Source organism: Danio rerio, chromosome 17 (genome assembly GCF_052040795.2).
Source record: "Danio rerio strain M-AB ecotype USA chromosome 17, GRCz13ab, whole genome shotgun sequence".
Classification (NCBI taxonomy): domain Eukaryota; kingdom Metazoa; phylum Chordata; class Actinopteri; order Cypriniformes; family Danionidae; genus Danio; species Danio rerio.
The window spans coordinates 9,202,969-9,225,000 of NC_141037.1; the positions used below are offsets into that span (position 1 = coordinate 9,202,969).

General features: G+C 33.8%; 1 protein-coding gene across 4 annotated transcripts in view; it reads right to left on the minus strand.

The window, feature by feature from the left end:
• Nucleotides 1-22,032, minus strand: part of syne1b (spectrin repeat containing, nuclear envelope 1b) — a 367,683-nt gene that overhangs the window by 322,429 nt on the left and 23,222 nt on the right. For all 4 annotated transcript variants that reach the window (XM_087289683.1, XM_087289682.1, XM_087289680.1 and 1 more), the window contains exon 2: nucleotides 21,201-21,499. In XM_087289683.1, coding sequence (XP_087145809.1) covers nucleotides 21,201-21,267 — 67 coding nt within the window. In that variant the 5' untranslated portion in view covers nucleotides 21,268-21,499. The remainder of the gene's footprint in view (nucleotides 1-21,200; nucleotides 21,500-22,032) is intronic.

The window sequence follows — 22,032 nt, forward strand, 5'->3', positions numbered from 1 at the left end:
ATTCTATTGAGGATTTTCTGACGTAAGAAGAAATGTTTTTATTTTGGAAAATCAGAAGAATTGTATCATAATTTATTATAATTAATGAAGATTATGTGTTATAAAATTAACACATAACATACAGTGTTCAGCATATGAGTACAACCCTCACAAATCACTCATTTCAGATGCTTTACAATATTATATTTGTGCATAAACATTGGATTAGCTAGTACTGAAGCAAATGTACACTCAAAAAAATATATATTTAGTTGCTCGTTCAAACTACTTATTTAAAATGAGCTGAAACAACACAGTTCTTAAGATTTCATTGGGACAACTGATTTTTTTTATGTTCAATCCACAAATTTTGTTAAAAGTGTTAAAATAATTTAATCGTGTTAATTTGTGTTGGGACAACATAAACGATTTGTGTGGAACCCTGCATTTTTTACATTGAATGTGTTAGGGGAAAATATTTAATTAAAATGTAAAAAACAAAATAGCAAAAAAAAAAAAAAAAAAAATATATATATATATATATATATATATATATATATATATATATATATATATATATATATATATATATATATATATATATATATATTTCGGTTGGAATTTAGTAGCTGTAAATCTATTTGCAATATTTTACATTAATTTAAATGTATTATCTTTCTGTTTATAAAGATGTTCGGTGACTAAAATATATCTGTTTAATAAATCTGCTTTGTTTAAAAGCACCAAATTATAACCTACAGTTGAAGTCAGAATTATTAGCCCCCCTGTTTATTTTTCCCCCCGATTTCTGTTTAACAGAGAGAAGATTTTTTTTTTCAACACATTTCGAAACATAAAAGTTTTAATAACTCATTTCTAATAACTTATTTATTTTATCTTTGCCATAATGACAGTAAATCATATTTAACTAGATATTTTTCAAGACACTTCTATACAGCTTAAAGTGGCATTTAAAGGCTTAATTAGGTTAACTAGGCAGGTTAGGGTAATTAGGCAAGTTATTGTATAACGATAGTTTATTTTATAGACTATCGAAAAAAATATAGTTTAAAGGGGCTAATAATTTTGACCCTAAAATGTTTTTTAAAAAATTAAAAACTGCTTTTATTCTAGCCGAAATAAAACAAATAAGACTTTCTCCAGATGAAAAAATATTATCAGACATACTGTGAAAATTTCCTTGCTCTGTTAAACATCATTTGGGAAAAAAATAAAAAAAATCAAGAGGGGCTAATAATTCTGACTTCAACTGTATATACAGTGTTCAGCATATGAGTACACCCCTCACAAATCCCTCATTCAAATAAATATTTTCAATAGGATGCTTCACAATATTATATTTGTGCATATACATTAAATTAGCTAGTACTGAAGCCAAATCTGGAGAAAGTCTAATAAAATAATGTATGATAATGGTCCAAAAAGGAGTAGCGCAAATGTATATGTTAGGGGGAAAATATTAAATAAAAATGTAAAAAAAAAAAAAAAATAGAAAAAATCTAAAGAAACAAAAAACATACAAACTTTTGTTGAAATTTAGTAGCTGTAAATGTATTTGCAATATTTTACAATAATTTAAATCTATTATTTTTCTTTTTTAAAAGATATTTGGTGACTAAAATACTATTTTACTAAATTTATCTGTTTAATAAATATTCTTTGTTCAAAAGCACCAAAAAATATTCACTGAGAAATGGATAAATATATTCATTTTTAAAATAGGATGTATTCAATTACGCTGAGCACTGTATATATCAAAACGTATACTTTTCCAAATATTTTTAAGTGCTGTTTAACAAGATTATTGTCAACAAATTTGTAAAAAAAAAAAAAAGTCATTTTAATAACTCATTTCTTTTGTCTTTGTCATGATGACATGTCAGTACATATTATTTTACAAGTCATCTTGCTCTGTTAATCATCACATGTAAAATATTTAAAGAAAAATTTAAATTTCACAGGAGGACTAATAATTTTGTACTCCACTGTATGTATATGCATATTGTAAATGATTGTAAAAGTTTTCAGCAAGTATGCATTAAATAAAATGCCAGTCTATTATTAGTATATTAAGTTACAAAATATTTGTTATATGTTGTTCTTTTGAACTTTGCTAATAATAAAAAAAATCCTGACTAAAGATTGTGTATATTAGAAAAATTACTAAAAGATCATGTGACAATGGAGACTCGGGCAAACACCCAATCACATCAAACTAAATGCATTTTATATTTAAAATATTTTTAAATGACAAAACTTCTTTCAACAAAAACATTAAAAATGCTTACCAAACTCCCGGTCCTGCCATTTATTCATTCATTCATTTTCTTTTTGGCTTAGTCCCTTTACTAATTAGGGTTCTTCACAGCGGAATGAACCACCAACTTATTCAGGATATGTTTTACGCAGCGAATGCCCTTCCAGCCACAACGCAACACTGGGAAACCCAGTCCTACCAGACTATTATTATTATATCTTCTTCTTCTTATTTTATTTTCTGTTTCACTCAGTAATACATCCATTTGATTTTAAATCAATCTGTGTTTCTGATTCAGTACACATCTATAGCAAAAATCATGAATATCACACATTTAATCAAACTAAACAACACATGGATTATTTGCAAACGGCTAAAAGGCAAGAGGGAACCAACCTCACTCAAAGTATTGAATCATTAATGTTACAGCCAGAGCAAAGCATCTGCCACCTGCTATGTGCAGTGAGCGGCTTTACTCTATTATTCCTGACCAGCGGCCACAGCATGAGGTCCACACAAATGCAACCCCCCTGACAGCACATTTATTTTGTGTTCTAATAAATATACAGTAAAAATTATTCACCTTCCAGTTAATTTTTTTTCTGCTTCAAATATTTCCCAAATTATGTTTAACAGAGCAAGGAATTATTCACAGTATGTCTGATAAAAATTTTTCTTCTTGTGAAAGTCTTATTTGTTTTATTTCGGCAGGAATAAAAGCATTTTTTTATTTTTTAAACACCATTTTAAGATCAATATTATTAGCCCCTTCAAGGTATATCTACAGAAAAAACCATCGTCATACGATAACTTGCCTAATTACCCTAACCTGGCTAGTTAACCTAATTAGGTAAGCCTTTAAATGTCACTTTAAGCTGTATAGAAGTGTCCTGAAAAATATCTAGTCAAATATTATTTACTGTCATCATGTCAAAGATAAAATAAATCACTTATTAGAAATTAGTAGAAGTTATTAATAGAAGTTATGTTTAGAAATGTGTTGAAAAAAATCTTCATTACGTTAAACAGAAATTAGGGGAAAAAATAAACAGGGGGGATAATAATTCAAGAGGGCCAATAATACTGGCTTCAATTGTGTATATAAATTTAATTGCAATTATAAAACCATTTCATGACCAAAAGTAGAAATGCACTGTTGACTCTTGATCTTTCGGCCGTGCTTTGCTTTTTGTGTCTTACATAATAAAACAAGCTTTATTAAATTACCTAATTCGATCTCAAAGTGTTGCCGCACTGAAATGTAAGTGCCTTTACAAAATATAATTGTTCCTTCGCAAATCCACTTAGAGGAGAAATCCATTCTCCGCTCGCTTGCCGTGGCAGAGATCAGGTATTTATATCTCCAAAAGCCTTTTGAGTTAAAGATCGAGGAATGTACCTCAAACGGTTCCGGTCACGGAGCATAATGAAATTCATGAGAAAAAAACTGCAGTTACTATCACATGCTCATCTAACGAGTCACAATGCGGTTTTATCAGATAACAAGGTTACAGCTCAGTGTTCTTTAAAATGGATTAGTCAAGAAATTGTGCAGTAAAAAAAAAAAAAAATCAACTACATTTTCCAAGTGCTTAATGGAGCGAAGATAGTAATAATAGCTAATATGTAATATTAGGTCAAATAATAGCTCATATCTAATAACTAGGCTAATTAGGTAACTTAGGCAAGTTGGGACAATTAGAAAATTCATCAGACAACAGTGATTTGCAGTGTTGCCAGATGTAGCTGACTGATTCCAGCCCAAAAAATATCCAAAACGCACCGAAATGGTCGGCGCAATAGCCTAGTGGTTAGCGCGCCGACATATGGTGCAATAGCACGTCAGGGTGTCGCGAGTCGCGAGAATCTCGGCTCAACGACATTTCCCTACCCTACCCCTTCTCTCTCTCTCTCCCACTTCGCTTCCTGTCTCAATACTGTCCTATATAATAAAGGTAAAAAGGCCAAAAATAAATCTTAAAAAAAAAAAACACCAAAATGTAAAAAACCCTCCAAGTCATCTGAACATAATAAAAATGTTTCAAAAACTAATACATTAAAAATGTTAAAAAAATAATAATAATAATTAAAAAAAAAAAATATATATATATATATATATATATATATATATATATATATAATAAAAAATAATACATTAAAAATATATATAGGGGTGTGTGTGTGTGTGTGTGTGTGTGTGTATATATATATATTTTTTTTTTTTTTTTTTTTTATTAATCTGGCAACACTGGTGACTTGTTCTGTAGATAATCGAAGAAAAAAGAAAAAATTATTAAAAAAAAAAAAATATATATATATATATATATATATATATATATATATATATATATATATAATAAAAAATAATACATTAAAAATATATATATGTGTGTGTGTGTGTGTGTGTGTGTGTGTGTGTGTGTGTGTGTGTGTGTGTGTGTGTGTGTGTGTGTGTGTGTGTGTGTGTGTGTGTGTGTGTATATATTTTTTTATTTTTTTATTTTTTTACTTTTTTTATTAATCTGGCAACACTGGTGATTTGTTCTGTAGATAATCGAAGAAAAAACAAATTTAAAAAAAAAATAAATAAATATATATATATATATATATATATATATATATATATATATATATATATATATATATATATATATATATATATATATATATATATATTTATTTATATAAAGACATGCGCTACAGGCCATACGCTGCGTAAAACATATGTTGGATAAGTTATTGGTTCATTCTGCTGTGGCAACCCCTGATTAATAAAGTTACTAAGCCAAAAAGAAAAATGAATGAATCTTGAGGGGGCTAACAATATTGACTTTAGCAGGTTTTTTATACGAAAATATTTTAGATAAACTAAAAACATTTTTCATTTATATTAATTATTAATTTTATTCACTATATTAATTATAATAGGAAAAACTGTGAAAATATTTCTTGCTCAGTTAAACTTTCATTTCCAAATATTTGATATAGAATAAATTTTTTTACAGGAGGTACATATTTATGGTGCAGTAGGTAGAGCTGTCGCCTGACAGCAAGAAGGTCACTGGTTCGAGCCTCGGCTGGGTCAAAAACTGCAAAAAAAAAAAAAAAAGTACCTCCTTGCACGGATTGTTTTATTTTATTTAAATAATTATTTATCTATACCTATCCATATGCTCTTTATTTTATTACATATAGTGTTTTGTGGAGCTGTCCAGTTCTGAAATACAATAAAAGAATGTAAAGCTTTTCAATCCTAAACCTTGTCTTTTCTTATTGAATGATTATTCTTCTTCAGTAACCCTGACTTAAAACTAAAAGCAAACTTTATTTCTCAGGACATAAAGCTGCAAAGAAAACAGTTATCAGTTTCTGGTTCTCTCCTTATTTCCTGTCAATACATCAATGGTTATCCGATTTTATCAACATTGACCCACTGCCTTAATTAACAGAGCAAAAACTTCTCCTCATTAGAACCGAATACATAATAGTTTGATCTCCATTATTAAAACTTAAAATTATCTCATGTGAAGAAACAATTAAAATATCTTACAGTCAAAACCCAAAATTACTTATACATGAAGCTAATTCTGAGTTAAAGTGACTTGTATTTAACCAGCAAGTATTGTTTTTCTGTTCGGAAATGGCACAGGTTTCACCCAAAAGATAGTAAGCCGATGTACAAGAGACATTATTGTAAAAATAATAGATACATTTCTCAGCTTTTATTTACATTTGAGCAAAAAGTCTGAATTTGCCAGGGGTATGAATAATTTCGCCCTTGGTTGTAAGTGACAACTATTTTCTCTGTTTGACCTGTTTTACATTAGACAGTCTTTTCATTTATATACTTCTCTGACATTATGCTTCCCTTCTGTAGTTATATACTTACAGCTTTCTGTATGTACAGTATGTGTGTATTCATGTGTGCCCGTCTGTGTATGTATATGTAATGTATATGTATAATGTGTATATATACAATTTGCATTGTTATCAGTCATGCAGTCTTCATTGAATTATTAAGCCAACGTAATATAATACTGTTCTTATTATTACTGCTGATACTAAAAACACAATAAAGTTTAAGTCTAAAAACAACTTTGAAAATGTAAAGCTTTTCAGAATAAAATACTGAGATCCACTGACATCAATCTATTACCGTCAATAAAAGTTGACATCAGTAAAAGCCATCTTTATGGCTTGTTAAGGTCTTCCTTCTCATTTCTAGCGTCGCTCACTTGCACTCAGCGTTAAGAATTAATGAACGTACCATCACTTTCAGTCTGACATACAGAAGAGAAATGAGAGAAACAAGAGTATCTGAAATTTAGACGAGTGCATTCAACACAAACTGGGGGACAGATGATATCATGGGCGACAGGTCAGATGTTGCTGTCATCTGTTGAGTGGATCCACACATCACTGCTGCTGTTTCAACAGACCAGCAAAAATGTCAGAGAAATGCAAAAGTGTTCATTACGCAACATTTTAACATGCATTTACCACACATAAAAGCATTTACCATCATTTTCATATGTAGAAAATATCGAATGAAATACTGCCATCTGGTGTTATTGTTAAATAGACTCTGTGATCACATGAAACGGCCAGCATCTACTGTATATCATCTTGTCTATGGTCGATTGTTCATTTTGGGGTGATACAGTAGCCTACAAGATAGTGGTGTCTATAAACAGAGATTTCACCAGATAACGTTCGTTTTAGCATTTAACCGCTGCAGACGAAACAAATATTCACTGTTTTTTGACATTAAACTTGAAGGGACAGTTCACCAAAAAACTGAAATTGCACTCAGCATTTACTCATCCTCAAGTGGTTTCAAACTAGGCCTGTGTAATATTAAAGAAATATCCAATATGCTTAATAAATAATGCAATATTTTTTATATGAAACGTTTGGGGGGGAAAGGTCAGAGAATTATATCTGAAATTGAACAGCCACTGTGGCATAAAACAAACCATACATTAACGAATTAAACATCAACAGTACTGAAAAAATCAACCCAGGCTCATTGTGGATATGTACCCCTGTCTACATTTTTGGAGACATCGAAATACATAATCTGAGGTATGTCTGCTCGCAATTTTCGCTTTTGCAAATCCACCAGAGGCCGTTGTGTATGCTTTCATTTGATCACAAATTCCTCTCGCACGTCCTCTTCTCGCATAAATCCACCAGAGGGCGCAATATACACTTCTGCCGACCAGTGGTGCGTTTCCCAAACAATGACCTAGCTCGCGACTGAACTATCATAGTACGATGCATCGTTTGGGAAAAGAACGATGTAGTTATGAGTGTTTCTCAAAACTCGTAGTTTCTCTGTCGCAGATCCATCGTTTGAACCACAGTAGTCATAACGGAAAATGTCTATAATGATGCTCTCAACGGGGTGGAGTAACAACTTCTTTGGAGAAGAACCCCATTATTTATTTGTGCAAATTATACTGTTTTACACGCACACGCATGTAAAATAAGATACAATATTAGTTTTGGTAAAAACATGCACTCGCTTTCCATATTAATTGAAATACATGTAAATGGAATATATAGAGCCTGTGTTTCCTTTACAAATATTATTGAGAACGTTACATATTCTATTCTAAATTAACATAAAATCACTTACAAAGGCTAACGTGTATTCTAATATCATATACAAATCATATAGATAAATAAATAATGAGACTATTCATTAAGAAATGAAACTTAATATTTATTATTTATTAGGAAATTTAAAAAATCCAACTTTAATAATAATGTTAATGATAATTATGAATATTGTTAATATTATTATTATTATTTAGTTGGATATTGTTTATTTGTTTATTTATTTATTTTTTAAAGTCTACTTTTAGAATTTGACGCATGAAAACCTGCAGAGATATTCTAACCAACAGGTCCATGTCATATACAATACAGATACTTAATAATTAACCTATAAATTAAAAGCATTAACGTATGCTATGTTTTTTGCTTTCTCAAGCTTTGAATACTTAATATAAATTCCGCTTTTAAATAATAGGTCACCTATAGCTTTCTCATGTTCAAAATGACATCAATGCTTTTGCACTGCGAAGGGAGCGCACTTGTAAACATGAAGATCGCTAAAACTGAACTGTAAAAATACTTTGAAAGCAAATTGCACCCATAGAGATGACTTTAATGCTTTTTTAACGATTCCAAGTTTAAATGTCAGAATGTTCTAAATGAAAAAGGCATAGGAGGGTTAACTGGGAAAAGAACACAGCCAGGAACTATGTTTCTAACTACAGCTCCCGGGGTGTAGTTGCAAGCGTACAAGTTTGCGTCACCGTTTGCGAATGTTCATTTGAATGTTCATTTGATTTGGGAAACGCCAAATCATCAAACTATGTTTGTCACGACAGAACTTGCAACCTTAGTTGGCTAACGATGGTTAACCCCTGGCCAGCTGTCGACTGACTCTGAGTGACCCACCCACCCCCTTCAATAAAACACAAGCGATAGTGTTTTCAAAAGCAATGTGGAAAAAGAAAAGCCGTCATGGCTGCGTGATTTCACCACTTTTTTAGCCTGTTGTTTATTTATATATTTATTTATTTATTGCTTTTGTTTTAGTTCCTGGAACCGTTCTTCACCAGAATTGAACCCTGTCATCCAAAGTCCACCGACATACACAGTGAGCTACTGGGCAATTTGGTAACACCAGAGTAGCCGTCTTTGCTAAAATGAACAGAAGCCATTGGTGGTGTCATACCGCCCTGTGGCATTCATTTAAAAATAAAATGCAGCCAGACGTACCTCTGAATATACAGGTTTCCTTTGAGGGTTGGGTTTAGGGGTAGTATTGGGATAAGGCCATAAGATAAACGGTATTTACTGTATAAAATACATTATGCCTATAGAGTGCCCTTGTAAACCATGTATTCCACAATTTCATACCATAATACCATGTATTCCATATCATAATTTCCAACAGATTTGGAATAAATAAGTTGATAAATGATGAAAGAAGTTTCTTTTTTTGGTGAACTGTCACATCAAACTCTTTCAATTCAAGATCTTGATGAAACAACATCCTCTTTCGTTGGGGAGTTTTCATCAGACTTCTCTCTGAAGGAAATGGCTGCTGTATAAAAATCATTCGTGCCAGTGAAGAGAAGTGGCACAATGTTTCACCACACAGCCTAAACAGGCATGCGCCAGTCACCATGCAGGAGGAAATCAGAAAAAGCTACTCTGAAAACAGCAACCACAGATCTGCTGTCACATAAACCACACCTCGCCTCATTCGCTGTTGATGTAGCATGGTAACGAGCACACACACCTCTCCTGAAATGACTCCAATGCGTTTGACCTCACATGCTTCAGTCGAAATGCAAATGCCAAATTTACTGCACTACAAATGAAACTTAACATGCATTATAAGTAATCTTGGTCACACTAAACGTAAAGGCGGGATAGTTCACCTAAAAATGAAAATGTTGTATACTCATCCCTAAATGGTATCAAACTAGGCATGTGTTATATCCAATAGCATGCTAAACAATGTGATATTATACAGTTGCAACCAGAAGTTTACATACACTCTAAAAAAGGAACACAACCATTTTTTTCTAATGTCTGATGGTAAATCTTACTAAACGTTTACTATTTTAGGTCCACTAGATTACCTAAATGATTTACATTTGCTAAATGCCAGAATAATGAGAGAATTGTTTTATTTATTTATTTTTTATTTTTTTGAGAATTTCTTATTCATTTCTAGACAGTCAGATGTTTACGTATGTTTCCTTGTAATTTTTTTTACTTTGCTTTTAAACTGTATAACTTTGGTCAAATGTTTTGGGTCTCCTTCCACAAGTTTCTCACAATAGTTTGCATGAATTTTGGCCCATTCCTCCTGACAGAATTTGAGTAACTGAGTCAGATTTGAAGGCTGTCTTGCTCGCAAAAGCTTTTTCAATTCTGCCCACAAATTTTCTATAGGATTGAGATCAGGGCTTTGTGATGCCCACCGTTGCTAAGGTGTTGTACATGGTTGCTAGGTCATAAATCAAACATTAAAGTGTAATTCTTGCTATTATTAAACCCTCAACTATGACTTTTGTCTCAATAAACTCCTGATTTGCAGCTTATTAATAGTTTAAGATTAGAGATGTAGAATAAAATCATGCAGTATATCATCTGCTTAATAAGTACTAATAATCAGCCAATATTTTAATAGCAGGCAAGTAATAATAAGTAATTATTTAATAGTGGGAATTGGTCCTATGGTAACTAAAATGTTACCATAATTTCTATCATGAGTACTAAATTTTATACCATGTTACTAGTGTGTAGATGGTTGCTAGGGTATCCGTCACACATTAGTTTAAGGTGCAAATCTTGCTATTACTAAACCCTTAACTATGACTTTTGCCTCAAACTCCTGATTTGCTGCTTATAAATAGTTTAAGACTAGAGATGTAGAATAAAATCATGCAGTATATCATCTGCTTAATAAGTACTAACAATCAATATTTTAATAACAGGCAGGTAAAAAGCCAATATTTAATAGTAAGAATTGATTGTATGGTAACTAAAGTGTTACTTGTAATTTGAGTGCTAAATTTTACACCATGTTGCTAGGGTGTTGTTGATGGTTGCAGGGGCATTATTGTATACTACGGTGGACTTAATACAGATTGTGGGTGGATTAGTTTCATAAGTTCCATCCAAAAATAGTCATCACTAATTTAAAAACTTCAATGGTTTCCTGTACTAAAGCTGCAAATGCATGTCCGACTCTTGAAATTTTGGCGGTAAAAAAAACAAATACAGAAGTGCCAGTTATCACGCATATGAAACTTCCTTCCTGGCTTCTTTGAATACTAAGTTCCCCTCTGCTGCTTAATTCATGCTTCTTGTTTCATTCTGAAGACGATTATAAGAGTGCAAGGTTTCACCCAATTCATTCATGTTTTCCCAACACAAATTAAGTTAACCTAACACTATTAACAAATATGTGCATTGAACATAAAAAAAAAGTTGTCCCAATGAAATCTCAAGAGTTGCATTGTTTCAACTCATTTTAATTAAGTAGTTTGAACAGGTTAAATATATATAAATAATATATATATATATAATTTTCTTTTTTTTTTTTTTTGAGTGTATGTGGGCATTGCCATTGTGATAAAAAATAAATAATACTGCACTTCAGCCTGATATTTTCTACAGGCTACACAGGAAATGCATTAGAGGTTTTGAATAGGTGAATGACCACTTTTATATCTGAGGAATATTAACTATTTACAAAGTGTCATTAGGATTGCTTTTAGCTGGTGTTATTAAAATTTAGCTTACTGAAATAAAACCTCTATAGGGTCTATTTACACAGAATGAGTTTTTCCATTCCAATGAACTATTTTTGCATGGATTTTCAATGTATACGCATGCGTTACACTCATATCTTGCATCTTTTGGAGCATTGAGTTAAAATTCACTTGAAATAAAAATCTACAATGTTTATTTTGCTATCTCACGTTGTTATTCTAAAGGTGAATGATTAATCCATGCAAATTAATCAACTGTAAAAAATGTGTTTGTTTTGGTAATCTTCAATGAAAGTTTGCTCATTTGCTTCCACATTTGGAGTGGCGGTCCTTCTGTTGGCGTCAACAACCTGAGGGCTACTATAGCAACTGCATATTAATACCCTCTCTTACTTTTAAATTTGCTATGAGGGAATGATGCCCAAAAGAAAGCCCCGCCCCCTACTCAATATTCAATTTGAGTTGGAAATACATCAACAAACTGAAATAAAAGTCTCAGCAGCTCTGATTTAGAATTTTAACTTTTAACATGCAGGCCGCTTCTCAATGTAATTTTTAAAGCAGTGAACCAATCAGAAGAACTCAGAGGTGGGACAAGCATTGCAAACTTTTGTTTAGAGTTGCAAGTTGACATGACAACTGTTTTATTTGATGTCAATATGGTGATAGAGGCTTTAAAAAACACTTTCTAAGTGCTGTGTCCCATGTTTTCAAACGCAAAGACATGTTCTTTGTGAATGGCACCTAAAAGGCACATATGAAAATACTGACGTTAACAACTTTCTTTAAAAAAAAATCCTTCCTTTTAAGAAAAACAACCTGCTATAGATACATTTTACCATCCAAACAACTTTAATTAATAAGTGCTATATTTTTAGCAACTTTCACACAGACTATAGTATAAAAAATTGTAACCTTTAACAGGTAGGTCTGCTCATCCAATGTCCTTTTTAATGCAGTGGACCGATCAAAAGTACTTGGAAGGGGACTAGATTTGCAAGCTTTTGCTTAGAGTTCCAAGTTGGCATGACAACTGTTTTATTTGATATTAATATGATGACAGAGACTTCCTAAATGTTGTGTCTAATGTATTTATATCCAAATTGAATGGCCAATTAGTCATAAAACAGATTAAAATCCTGATTTCAGCAATTTACTTTCTTGAAACTACCTAAATTTTAAGAAAAGCAACCTGCTATTTACAGATACATTTTACCATCCGAACAGCTCATTTAGTTAATGAGTGCTATATTATGCTACACAGTACCTAAACATGAAAGTAAAATGGGTTTCATGTTTCAAGTTTATTTTAAGTGAATGAAATTAGATCACAATAAACATATTAAATTGCAAGTGAACAAACTAGACAAGTAGATAATCGCATGTTGGTCACCTGCTTTCTTGTGATTATTGGGTTACTCTGCATGTCTGGACAAGACCTGGTTATTAAGTTTAAAAGAAGTTAGATGATGGTTGAATTATTGCTTTTTCCATATACTCCTGCTTTGTTTGGTGTCGTGAGAGCAGTGCAAATCATTTTTAAACCAATTATTGAGCAGAAAATCTGACCAGCCTGATGGTGTTTTTACTCTTCCATGAAAGCCCAGAGTGAAACAACTGCTTTCACTTAGTTATGAAATGAACACTCTCAAAGCACTAGCTGTACTCATCCAGCAGGCTGCCATCAAACTATTTTTTAAGTCTATGTATTGTGAGAAGACCAATTTTTATAGACTTGCCCCTGTCCAATGCCGACACAGAGTTACAGCCATCAGTCAATAAGAAGGGGCACACGGAGTCCAAATATCGATCTTGCTCCTCTTCCAAGGACAGGACATCTTCCAAAGAGGTGTCAGGTTCTACCTGTTCCCACACACACCAGCTACTCTACTAGAGTGTCCGTCCAGCTCCTAGAAAATCACACTAAACAATACATCCAGCATAACAGGTGTTCTGTGTGTTTAATTGTAATCTAGATTGTTCGATGCATCAGAAATAGTCATTTTGATTGTTTAAAGCATCAGAAATAGTGATCAAGATTATTCCAAGCATCAGAAATGGTGATCTAGATCTTTCAATAGTGATCTAGATCATTCAAAGCACCAGAAATAGAGATCCAGATTGTTCAAAGCATCAGAAAGAGAGATCTGGAGTGTTTAAAGTATCAGAAATAGTGTTTTAAATCATGCAAAAGCATTATAAATATTGATCTATATCATTCTAAATCATTGATCTAAATCATGATCTAAATCAAGCATCAGTAGTGATCTAGATCATTTAAAGCATCAGAAGATGTGATCTTTTAAAGCATCAGAAACAGTGACACAGATCATTCAAAGCATCAGAAATAGTGAAATAGATTGTTCAAAGCATCGGAAACGGTGATCTAGATCGCTCAAAGCATCAGAAATGGTGATCTAAATTGATCAAAGCATGAGAAATGGGGATCTAGGCCATTCAAAGCCTCAGAAACAGTGATTTAGATTGTTCAAAGCATCAGAAACAGTGATCTAGATTGTTCAAAGCATCAGAAACAGTGATCTAGATCGTTCAATGCAACAGAAATGGTGATCTAGGTTGTTCAAAGCGTCAGAAACAGTGATCCAAATTGTTCAAAGCATCAGAAATAGTAATCTAGATTGTTCAAAGCATCAGAAACTGTGATCTAGATTGTTCAAAGCATCAGAAATAGTGATCAAGATTGTTCCAAGCATCAGAAATGGTGATCTAGGTTGTTCAAAGCATCAGAAACAGTGATCTAGATTGTTCAAAGCATCAGAAACAGTGATCTAGATTGTTCAAAGCATCAGAAACAGTGATCTAGATTGTTCAAAGCATCAGAAATGGTGATCTAGGTTGTTCAAAGCGTCAGAAACAGTGATCTAGATTGTTCAAAGCATCAGAAATAGTGATCAAGATTGTTCCAAGCATCAGAAATGGTGATCTAGATCTTTCAATAGTGATCTAGATCATTTAAAGCACCAGAAATAGAGATACAGATTGTTCAAAGCATCAGAAAGGGAGATCTGGAGTGTTTAAAGTATCAGAAATAGTGTTTTAAATCATGCAAAAGCATCATAAATATTGATCTATATCATTCTAAATCATTGATCTAAATCAAGCATCAGTAGTGATCTAGATCATTTAAAGCATCAGAAGTAGTGATCTTTTAAAGCATCAGAAACAGTGACCAAGATCATTCAAAGCATCAGAAACAGTGACCTAGATAGTCCAAAGCATCAGAAATAATGACCTAGATTATTCAATAGTAATCTAAATTGTTCAAAGCACCAGAAAGTGATCTAGATTGTTCAAAGCATCGGAAATGTGATCTAGATCATTAAATATTAATTTAGATCATTCGAAGCATCAGAAATAGTGATCCAGATCATTCAAAGCATCAGAAATAGTGACCTAGATTGTTCAAACCATCAGAAACAGTGACCTAGGTTGTTCAAAGCATCAGAAATGGTGATCTAGAGCAGGGGTTCCCAAACTTTTCAGCCCGCGACCCCCAAAATAACAATGCCAGTGACTCGCGACCCCCAATATCCTCCGAGGTGGTTATAAATACAGAAACCTTGCATGCAATGACGCAGACACACCAATTAAATTTGTGTCAGTGCTTTAAATGTGCCATAAAGTATAACCTAATGTTATAAAATCAAAATGCATCTGACGCTATTGCTGCCTTTAATATAATGTAATTACCCCAGGGGTCGCAATCCAATAGAACTAGTAACTATAAGCTACTATAGTAACTATATAGTATATAGTAACTTTAAACGACTATTTTTATTTTCAGTATAGTTATGGATAAAATATGTTAATTCTTATGGTTTAATAAAAATAAATAGATTTTTGGAAATCACCAGGCGACCCCCCTTCATTGCCCCCCACTTTGAGAACCACTGATCTAGAGTGTTCAAAGAATCAGAAACAGTAATCTAGATCGTTGAAAGCAACAGAAACAGTGATCTAGATTTTTCAAAGCATCAGAAACAGTGATCTAGATTGTTCAAAGCATCAGAAACAGTGATCTAGATTGTTCAAAGCATCAGAAACAGTGATCTAGATCGTTCAATGCATCAGAAACAGTGATCTAGATCGTTCAATGCATCAGAAACAGTGATCTAGATCGTTCAATGCATCAGAAACAGTGATCTAGATTGTTCAAAGCATCAGAAACAGTGATCTAGATCGTTCAATGCATCATAAATGGTGATCTAGGTTGTTCAAAGCATCAGAAAGTGATCTAGATTGTTCCAAGCATCAGAAAGAGTCACCTAGATCGTTTAATGCATCAGAAAGCAATCTAGATCATTCAAAGCATCAGAAACAGTGATGTAGATTGTTTAAATCATCATAACTAGTGTTTTAGATCATTCAAAGCATCAGAAACAGTGATGTAGATTGTTTAAATCATCATAACTAGTGTTTTAGATCATTCAAAGCATCAGAAACAGTGATCTAGATTGTTGAAAGCATCAGAACTAGTGTTTTAGGTCATTCAAAGCATCAGAAATAGAGATCTGGATTATTAAAAGCTTAATTAATAGTGACCTTTATTATTCAAAGTATCAGAAAGAGTGACCTAAATCATTTAAAGCATCGGAAATAGTGATCTATGAAATTTTCATCATTACTCTTACATAATAAGACTACAGAATAAACCACTGTTGTCTAATGACTGGCCTAATTAATCTAATTTGCCAAATTAAGCAATAAAATTGCACTTTAAACTGAATGGCATGAAAATTACATGTGGATGAGTAAACAATTTTAATTTTAAGGCGAACTGTCCCTTTAAGCATGTGAATTTGGTGATAATACTGCAGCTGCCCATCAAAACAGGTGGATTATGGAAACATTTTTCTATCAGCATGAGCCCCTGCATCACAATGCCATCATCACTCACTCCCAGAACAGCAATCATCACATCCTTGTTTTTCTTTTGGGTGGTTTAATATTTGTCCTCCTCTAAATGATAAAATGATAACAAAAACATGTACAGCTTTCTCACCACCTAAAAAACATTACCCATAGTTCTGGCAGACACCCTATCAGCAACATTATAGTTCAACACATTTGATACAAGACCCAAAAAAATCAACCCTATCATAATAATGAACCTAAATATCACTTAAGCAAGAAAGACTAAACACTACTATTCTCTCCATGGCAACAAAAGTCTCAGAAAAGGGCCTTTTGTCAAGGACGGCTTTCTGTGAGCAAAAACAACGATGACCTTTACAGGCTAAACTTATTTCAAACACAAATCTAATCCTCAATGAATTCCCTCTAAAGACTCATTCTTGCATTAATGTTATTAGCAACAACACAACCTTGACTAATATAACAATACAGCTCTTTGTAGTTATAACAGTTCTTCAGTGTGATTTTAATTCAATTACAACAAGATTCAGTACAAAAATACCTAAAAAGCATCATGACTACACTTACTATGACGGTATCAGACTTTCTTAATTTCTACCACTATTATAAAAATATATGATGTCATCATAATATTGACCTAAGCTGCAAAAAAGATGACTTTAACAGATATATCAACAAAAAATATTGCTGCATTTTGGGTGGCGCGGTGGCACAATGGGTAGCGCTGTCACCTCACAGCAAGAAGGTTGCAGGTTCAAGCCTTATCTGGGTCAGCTGGATTTGTGTGGATTTTGCATGTATGTTTGTGAATGAGAGTGTATGGGTGTTTCCCAGTGATGGGTTGCAGCTGGAAGGGCATCTGCGTAAAACATGCACTGGATAAGTTGGCAGTTCATTCCGCTGTGGCGACCCCTGATTAATAAAGGGACTAAGCAAAAAGAAAATGAATGATGAAATTGCTGTATTTTATCGATTAGTTGTGTGTACATTTTCATAGTCAATAAATGTTTTAAATTAAATGACAAAAGCATTATGAAGTAAAATAGGTAACACTTTAAAATAAAAGTCTCATGCATTAAAATCTACAGTAAAAAAAAACTGATTTATATGTTTATCATAGATATATAGATGTAATGATTTGTAATACATTTGTAGATGTTACTATTAGTATAAAAATACACAAGAGTCTTATTTATAAGTTTATAACTCTGAATAAATAACTCTACAACTTTTATTGCGATATGAACATCACAAGATGACTCTATTTGAAAAGAATTCATAATTTTACATTGGTTGGGGTCATATACAAAATGATATATACACTTCAAAATTGCAATAAGTTACTGGACGGATATTATATCTCAAAAAAATATTTCAAAGAATTGTCACTATCACCAGGGATTTAACATTTAAAGATCACTGGAAAACTACAATTCTGCCACTGAACCGAACTACAGTTCTCAGAAGTCATTGCTCTAATCACTCCTGCCACAGCTGACAGTCATCTGGACACTGAGACACAGCTGAAGTTCATCATCAAATGATAACATGGACTATATATACACCCCAGTTTCACACACTGTTTGCTGAGTCTTGTTTCTGTTTAGAGCATCACTTAAGCATTATCATTGTCTTACCTTCCCATGTTTTTGACCTTTACTTTGTTTTACTTTTTACATTGTTTTGCTGCCTGATATGACCGTTTGCCTGATTTTGACTACGCTCCTGGGTTTTCTGTATGCTCCTGTTTGCCCCTGTTTTGACCATTGCCTGCCTGACTCAGAGTTAATAATCTGCACGTGGATCATCACCTCTGTTGTCCCAGAACCTTACTTGACACAAATAAACAGTACTTTATAGTTTTTGGTGGAGTCTAACAATACTGAGGTACAAAAATTCAATAATCAAATGTAAAACAATACTGTGAAATGAACACAATTAATCTTTGTAAAGCATCAAACTTAACAGCTTCTTGAGCCAAAATGGTTCACATTCACTTGAAATCTTAGGCCCAATCCCAATTCTATTTTTGTACCCCCACCCCTTCAAAATTAACAGTACCCCTAAGAAATGGGACAGCACAACAGCACCTGCACACATCATCATGTCATCACAATGTCTTGCTTCAAATGATATCAGACGATTGCGACTGCTGTAGTTATTCCAGAAGTGTTAATTTGTGATATTTATCTTTAAGAAATGACTGAAGGCATTTATTATGTTATCATAACGATCGAATGTGACAATAAGATCTTAACTGTACTGTGCATTACAGTGGCCATATTTATCTATGTAAACAGACGAAAACAACATTAACATTATAGCAGACACTGTAAAAAGGTCATTCCCAGCCACTGGTCTTTTCTGACAGGGTATTCGAGCGTCATTTAGTGGCAGAATGTTGTGGGACTGCTGTACAGGAGTTAATATTAGGGATTATGGATAGTAAAATTTAGCGGCTTTTTTAAGCATGATGGTAAAACACGTACGTATGCATATATAAAAAATACTAATTTGTAAATCTCCTGACTTCTGGGTGCATCTATCCTGCCATTGTGGCTGCTGTATTCTGGGAAATTTTCGTACTCCTTGGTTTTGAGTGTGGTACTGAAAAATCTCCATTTGAAGGGTATCTAGCCCTTCCCCTTAAGGCTGATTTGTACTTCTGCATCAAGCGCATGCATATTCTCCGGCGCAGCCTACGCTTTGACGCATATCGCTCGCCATGGCCGTCGGCTACGCTAATGCGCACCTCTCAAAAAATGTAACTACACATCGCGACAACACGTAGCGCAAGTACTGTGATTGGTGGGTTTGGTAGCGCTGACAAGTGTGGGCGTGACCGAGAGCCGCACGCGCCCAATGGAGTGAGTGTTTACAAGTGTGGAGTACCATGAAGGAGCTCCAGATGGAAACTGATGTTTTGTGTTTACCTTATGATTAAAGTTGTTGCACGTTTGCCGATTCCCGACTCAAAATGAGCAAGTATGAGCCACTTGTACATTAAGGCAGCATTCAGAAAAAAACAAACACCAGCAAAGAAACTCAACACAGAGGAACATAAACACCTCACTGCCAGCTAGTGTTTCAGAAGTGTTATTGCAGAAGAACACAAACAGGAGCATAAGTATAAATGCACGACTATGCACATTGCATGACCTTTGGGTCACGCTAATTACTTGATGCAGAACTATAAAACAGGCTTTAGCCCTACGCATTAAAGCTAAAGAGAATTGGGAAAGGGGAAGGGCTAAGGCAGGGGTGGCCAACCCTGTTCCTGGAGAGCCACCTTCCTGCAGATTTCAGTTGCAACCCATATTAAACACTCCTGCCTGTAATTATCACGTGGTGTTCAGGTCCTAATAATTGGTTCAGGTGTGTTTGATATGGGTAGCAACTGAAATCTGCAGGAAGGTGGCTCTCCAGGAACAGGGTTGGCCACCCCTAAGCTAGGGGGTAAATTGGGATTAGGCCTTAGTCACAGGCCTTAAAAGCACATCCAAAAAATAGTTCACACTATTAGATTAAAGTTAAACTTTGCAATGACTCCAAATGAAATCACATGTACTGAACTGGGCTTCCTGGGTAATTATAATCCCAAATAGCAGATCCTGCAATGTGGCTAAAATGCAATTCCATGCAAATGTCAACTAGCCAATAAAAAAAATTAGTTTTTACCAAAATATCAAAACCCTACTAGGTTTTTTTTTTCTTTGTGTGTAGGCATGTATTTTAAGTACTGTAAAAATACTCAAAAATGTCTCTGTCAATGTTTTCAAACTATTATATTTGATTCACCAAAGTCCCACAAGTTCCAATTTCACATATGTCACATCCATAACAGAGAGACGTCACATCCATAACCAAGCTTTTACCTAATAAACGCAAAAATGTCAAATAAAATTAAATAAATTGTTTTGAGTTGTGCCGTTTAATTCACAGAATTTCTACAAAGTATGTTGTACACTGTAAACTCGCATACTTTTTTCATGACATCCATAATGCATGTTTATTTTCATCAATTAAAATATAGAAAACATTTACAGATTTATATTTTTCTGATCCCATAACTCTGTGGTTAGCTGTCTTGGAAAATATAAACAGATGTTTCAATATAAATGTAACATATACGTTCTCTGTGTGTTTACGTTTTTACTGCTAATGTCACATCCATAACGCAGGAATTGCTCTATTGCAGATCGCACATTGCAATATATTGTGCGGCATACTATCAATAATGTGCATGTTCAATATTATCACGATGTATTCAATTATTAAATGTCGGCATATGCCTAATCACGACACAAATAGATCCTCTGTCTTTACCTAAAAGCTGAGGAAAGGCTGACCTCTCCCTCAAGCACTGCAGCACAAAAACTAGTCAACTGCTAAACAAGACCATCACAATGAAAGTGCATGATTCCCACGGGACAGTTTGATAATGCACACACATTTCTGTTTGCACCACTGCCATAAGGGGTAACATGAGCTGCATGATATGATGTCAACATTAGTTTCTAAATAAATGGACGGACACGCTTAGCCATTATGTAAAGCATCACTATTGATTTCTCAAGTAGGTAAGTTCCTGTGCTGTCAAATATGCTGCATTTGTGCAACAAGAGGCATCTGGCAAAACTCTCGGTGTGAATGCACTGAATCAGCAGAATTCCTCCTGACTCACAGAGCTAGAGGACGTACGCAGGAGGGGGAGAGAACAGAAATGCAGCATCACTTACCTTGCAGCTTTTGCATCAAATTCATAATGTCCTTGCTGGACCGTCCGAAAGGGCTGAGGGAAGCCATGGCTCCTCTCTACAGTCCTGTGCTCCTCTGAAAGCGAATCAGTCATGCAGTCGGTACTGTAGACAGCAGATACTGCACTACTTTCTTAAGGGGGCATCCCCATCTGCCCCTCCTACAACACACTCTCTCTCTCTTCCTCTCTCTCTGATGCAGGAACTCCAATAACTTGATGCTATCCAATAGAAAAGCAGGTTTCATTTAGGAGTTCGACCAACCAGAAGTCCTCTTCTATCTGCAGTCAGCGAACCGAGAAGGAGAAGTAAGGGTATTAAAACAGAATCACACACACAAACAAATATCTAGACGAGATATAATCTATAATATATATCTAGGTAAACCAACACTGTAAAACAATGATAAAAATCAAGACAACAAACCTTTTTTATGTGGCTTTAACTTATTTAAATAAGTTAATCCAGTTTAACTATTTTTTTTAAAGTTATACAAAGGTTAACTTACATTTTTAGTCCGGTTGATTGGAGTTGAAATGACAAGAAAAGTAATAAACAATATTCAATCATTCATTCTTTTTTCGGCTTAGTCCCTTTATTAATCTGGGGTTACCACAGCAGAATGAACCGCCAACTTATCCAGCATTTGGACAAGCTACGGACAATTTAGCTTACCCAATCCACCTGTACCACACGTCTTTGGACTTGTGGGGGAAACCGGAGCACCCGGAGGAAACCCAAGTGAACAGGGGGAGAACATGCAAACTCCACACAGAAATGCCATATGAACAAGCAGAGGCCTGAACCAGCGACC